Source organism: Corvus brachyrhynchos, unplaced genomic scaffold (genome assembly GCF_000691975.1).
Source record: "Corvus brachyrhynchos isolate BGI_N302 unplaced genomic scaffold, ASM69197v1 scaffold843, whole genome shotgun sequence".
Taxonomy (NCBI): domain Eukaryota; kingdom Metazoa; phylum Chordata; class Aves; order Passeriformes; family Corvidae; genus Corvus; species Corvus brachyrhynchos.
In genome coordinates this window covers 8216-12948 of record NW_008237262.1, presented here as the reverse complement: position 1 = coordinate 12948, position 4733 = coordinate 8216, and the positions used below count along the sequence as shown (strand labels likewise).

General features: G+C 60.2%; 1 protein-coding gene across 1 annotated transcript in view; it reads right to left on the bottom strand.

The window, feature by feature from the left end:
- Positions 1-4552, bottom strand: part of LOC103613074 (zinc finger protein 777-like) — a 6850-nt gene extending 2298 nt beyond the window's left edge. Inside the window, exons 1-6 of the mRNA XM_017730524.1 lie at positions 4042-4552; positions 3781-3907; positions 3173-3349; positions 1802-2359; positions 1044-1169; positions 4-398 (exon numbers count right to left, since the gene is read on the bottom strand). Coding sequence (XP_017586013.1) covers positions 4-398; positions 1044-1169; positions 1802-2359; positions 3173-3349; positions 3781-3907; positions 4042-4530 — 1872 coding nt within the window. The 5' untranslated portion in view covers positions 4531-4552. The remainder of the gene's footprint in view (positions 1-3; positions 399-1043; positions 1170-1801; positions 2360-3172; positions 3350-3780; positions 3908-4041) is intronic.
- Between the last annotated feature and the right edge of the window lie 181 nt (positions 4553-4733).

The following is a 4733-nucleotide window of genomic DNA, read 5'->3' as shown; positions in this document are numbered from 1 at the left end:
GACGTGGATGTCGCGGTGAAGGTCCAGGTGCCGTTTGCTGCTGAAGCCGATCTCGCACACGGGGCACTCATAGGGCCCCTCCTTGGCATGGCTGCGCTGGTGGATGATGAGGTTGATCTTGAGGCGGAAGCGCTTCCCGCACTCCGTGCAGGGATGGGACCATTCCCGCACGTACCCGCGCCGGCAGTTGCCCATCAGGAGGTTGCTGGCCTCGCACCGGTTCGGCTTCTTCTTGCTCTTGGCTTTCACCAGCTCGTTTTTGGGGTACTTTTGGATCTCTGAGCCAGGAGAGGGTGTGGATTCCTCTGCCAGCAGCTCAGGCTCCTCTTCCTTCACCTTGACGTCCTCGGAAGAAGCCCCTTCGCACGGCATTTCATCTTCCATGGATGAGGTTTCCTCTGAAAGAGAGAGACACCGTGTTTGTGCCAGCACCGGTGTGACACAGGATCAGGGCCCCTCCCTGTGCTGGCACTGCTGGGGCACCTCCAGTCCTGGAGGCAGCTCTGGGCTTCTCATGACAAGAAGGACATTGAGAGGCTGGAGCATGTCTAGGGCAGGGAACGGAGCTGGGAAGGGTCTGTAGCCCCAGGAGCGGCTGAGGGAGCTGGGAAAGGGGCTCAGGCTGGAGCAAAGGAGGCTCAGGGGGGACCTTGTGGCTCTGCACAAGTCCCTGACAGGAGGGGGCAGCCGGGGGGGTCGGGCTCTGCTCGCAGGGAACAGGGACAGGAGGAGAGGGAACGGCCTCAGGCTGGGCCAGGGGAGGCTCAGGTTGGATATTGGGAACATTCCTTCTCCAGAAGGGTTGTCTGGGCCTGGCACAGCTGCCCAGGGCAGGGATGGAGTGCCCATCTTCCAGGCTGAGCCTTCCGTGGTGCCATCAGGACCAGTGGCACAAGGGACCCACCTCTTAACCCACAGGATGTTTCAGGAAAAGATAAAAGGAACCCATGAAACTTCCTTTTCCCTCCCTATTTCAAGCCCATCAGGTCTGGAAGCTGCTTCCCACCCACCAGGCCGTGTGTCCCTGGCACAGGGTGACTCACCAGTGTCAGGCTCTGCTGGGTCCTCCTCCATCTCCGGGTCCTCTGCCATCTCCGGGTCCTCCTCTGTCCCTGTCTCCGGCCGATGGTCCCCCAGGGACATCACGTTCATCACCAGGATGGGGAATTCTGTTTGCAGGGAACAGGGATTTGAAAGACCCATGGAGAGCTCCCAGGTCCCTGCTCCGACATTAAGAACTCCCAGGGGTTGCTGGGAGTGTGGGGAAGAGCCAGAGAAAGCTGTGGCTCAAGAGCCAGGATGTGAATCGGTTATCAGGAAAATTCCTCCTGGAAAGGGTTGTCCCTGGCACAGGCACTGGTGGAGTCCCTGTTTCTGCAGGGATTTAAAAGCTGTGTGGATGTGGCAGCTGGGGACATGGGGCCTTGGCAGTGCTGGGGGACAGTTGCACCCGATGACCTCAGAGGACTTTTCCAACCCCACCAATTCTATGGAAAGGTGTCAGGAGGAACTGGAGTGAAGCCACACATGGACCAAAAGCAGAGGGAGGTCTGGGAGGAAGGACACCAAGGTACCATGTGCCATTGCCTCACGGAGCAGCCTCACCCCACCATCTCCACAGGCTGCATTCCTGTGTCCAGGGCCCCAACCCCCTTCCATGGTCCTGTGACAGCATCCCAAGGCTCCCGCTCCTCCCTGGCAATGCCTCTCCAAGCACCATGCCCTCTGCCATGGACACTGCCAGAGCCCCAGAGAGCTGGGGAAGAGGAAGCACATCCTCCCTGGCACCCTTGGAACTCACCTGGGCCAGCTTCCATGGGCACGGGATCCTCTCCCGAAGCCTCTTCCTTCTGCTCCATCTTTTCTGGTGTCTGTGGGGGCTTCTCATTGTTGGTGACACTTGTCTGGGGCGGGTTCTGACTGTCCCCAGTCTGTGTCTGAGGGGGTGTCTGGCTGTCCCCAGAGTGTGTCTGTGGGGACTTCGGGCTGTTCCCACTCCGTGTCCGTGGGGACTTCGGGCTGTTCCCACTCCGTGTCCTTGGGGACTTTGGGCTGTCCCCATTCCGTGTCCTTGGGGACTTTGGGCTGTTCCCACTCCGCGTCCTTGGGGACTTTGGGCTGTCCCCATTCTGTATCTGTGGGGTTTTCTGGCTGTTCCCACTCCGTGTCCATGGGGACTTTGGCCTGTCCCCAGTCTGTGTCTGTGGGGGTTCCTGGCTGTCCCCAGCCTGTATCTGTGGGGTTTTCTGGCTGTCCCCATTCTGTGTCCATGAGGGCTCTGGACCCTTTTTGTTGCTAGGCTCTTCATCCCTCTTGATGCAAGACCGGCCATTGGGCTTGGACATGGCACCGTCTGCTCCTGGGGAAGAGAACAGGGGCTTTATTAGGATTTGGCTGCACCTTTATCCTGCCAGATTCCCAAAGTGACCCTTGTCCCCTCCCCCAGCCCTGGCAGAGACACAAACACCTCATCCCTGCTCCAACCCCCACAGCAGAGCCGCTTCCTTGGCCCCGTGGCAGGATCCACACAGGAGAGAAGCTCCAGCTAACAGAACATGAATCCCACAGGAGATGTCCCTCTGTGTCCCTTTTCCTATCTTCCAATCCAACCCCCAAACTTCCACCGGGGCTCCAGGTGAGATTTCCCACAGGGCAGCACCTGCCCAGCTTCTCCTGGGATGCCTTTAACCCTCCAGACTCCTCAATCCTGCAGGACAGAGCCCTCGACCACGGCTCTTCCCACATCTCTGCTGCTCCTAGCTCTGTCTGTCCCTTTCCAGCACCTCCCATCTTCCTGCCCAGCCCTCCCACTCAAAATCCATGCCCCAAGGCTCCCCAGACTCCTCTGTTCCCCCAGGGCAAGCAGAGCAGCTCCAGCCTCCCCCTCCCACCTCACCTCCTAGTTCCTCACTTCCCAGCATGTTTCCTGTCCCTCCACAGCAGGCAGGAATGTCTCTGGAAGCTCTAGTCTTACAGGAGGCCTTTCCCACCACTCCAGACCCTCCTGCAGGTTTTGCCTGCTTTTCTCCATGGGATTCATCTGACCAAGCACAACCATTCCTCTTGGAATGAAGACTCACAGTGCTCCGGGGTGCTTTAGTCCATGGAGTGAGCACTTCCTTCCCAACAAAGGGGAGATCTCCAGGAACAGCCACCTCCTCCTGGCACCCACCTGGGGCAGCTTCCATGGGGGTTTCATCTCCTGAAGCCTCATCCATCTCTTCTGGTGCCTGGGGGTGCTTCTGACCATCCCCATTCTCTGTCCATGGGGACTCCTGACCGTCTTTGTCACTGAGCTCTTCATCCCTCTCGATCTGGGACAGGATGTCGGGCTTGGACAGGGCATAGTCTGATCATGGGGCAGAGAATGGGGGTTGTTAGGATTTGGCTGTGCCTTTACCCTGGCACATTCCAAGAGTGACCCTTGTCCCCTCTCCCAGCCCTGGCAGAGACACAAACACCTCATCCCTACTCCAAACACCTCCTTGACCCCGAGGCAGGTTCCACCCCCAAGCACGGATGCAGCCCAGGTAGAGAAGATCTTAACCAGCAGAACATGAACTAAAATCCCAAGTGAGGGAAAAGCTTTGGCTGGAATATTTCCCTCTAGTGGAAGTCAGGGACACCTTCCACTATCCCTGGTTGCTCCAAGCCCTGTCCAACCTGGCCTTGGACACTTCCAGGGATGTGGGCAACCTGTGCCAGGGCCTCACCATCCTCACAGCCTTCCAAACCCAGGCTATTCCACAATTCCATGAGCTACAGCCCCCCAAGCCTTACCCAGGGACACCAAGGTCTCATAGTTGCCCCTCATCACGGCCCGGTACAGATCCTTCTGCCAGCGCTCCAGCCTCTCCCACTCCAGCTCGTTGAAATACACCGAGATATCATCGAAGGTGAGCGGCACCTGGAATCACAGGGAATTCCCCTGGAACCACGTGTGGCTCAGGACACATCCAGCCCCACTATGGGGACACGCAGGAGCTCGGCCCCCAATCCTTCCACAGTCCCGCAGGATCCCTGGGAAGCGTCCGCCACTACCTTGGGGATCTCCCCCCGGGAGTCGGGGGGCAGGCGCAGGATCCAGAAGTTCCTGTTCTTGAGGAGGTTCTCCAGGTTGAGCAGGCGCTGCTGGAGCTGCCCATAGCCCTGCACGAGGGTGCCCAGGGTGGCCAGGCCACTGCCCAGCTCCCCGACCAGGTTCTCGCAGGCCAGGAGCCGCCGCTCCGCGCGCTCCGTGCGGCTCTGCAGCTCCTGCAGCTCCGCCGGGGCCATGCCCGGCACCGCCTTCTGCCGGAGGCTGCCCGACACCTGCGGGGGATTCAGGGTTAGGAGCCTGGCCACGGCCCTGGCCCAAGGGTGCCCAGGGAATGGGGACCCCCCCAGTAGCCCCAGTTCCGCAGGGATCTGCCAGAGCCTGGCTGCCACCCCCTCGTTCCCCTGTCCCCATCTTCCCAAGGACCAAAGGAGGCCCCCCAGGACCAGCACCTTTGGGGGGTTCCCCAGTTCCACCTCTCCCAGGACCAGCATCCCTGGGAGATCCCTTCATCCCTATGAACTGGCATCCCTGGGGCATCCCCCCATCCTCCTGAACTGCCACCCCTCAGAGTCGCACCTCCCTCCCCAAGCCCTCATCCTCAGGACCCTGAGGGCCCTCTGGGCCCCCAGTCCCACCTCCTCTGTGGGACCCCCGCCCCCGTCTGAACCAGGAGCCCTGGGGAGCCCGCCCGTCC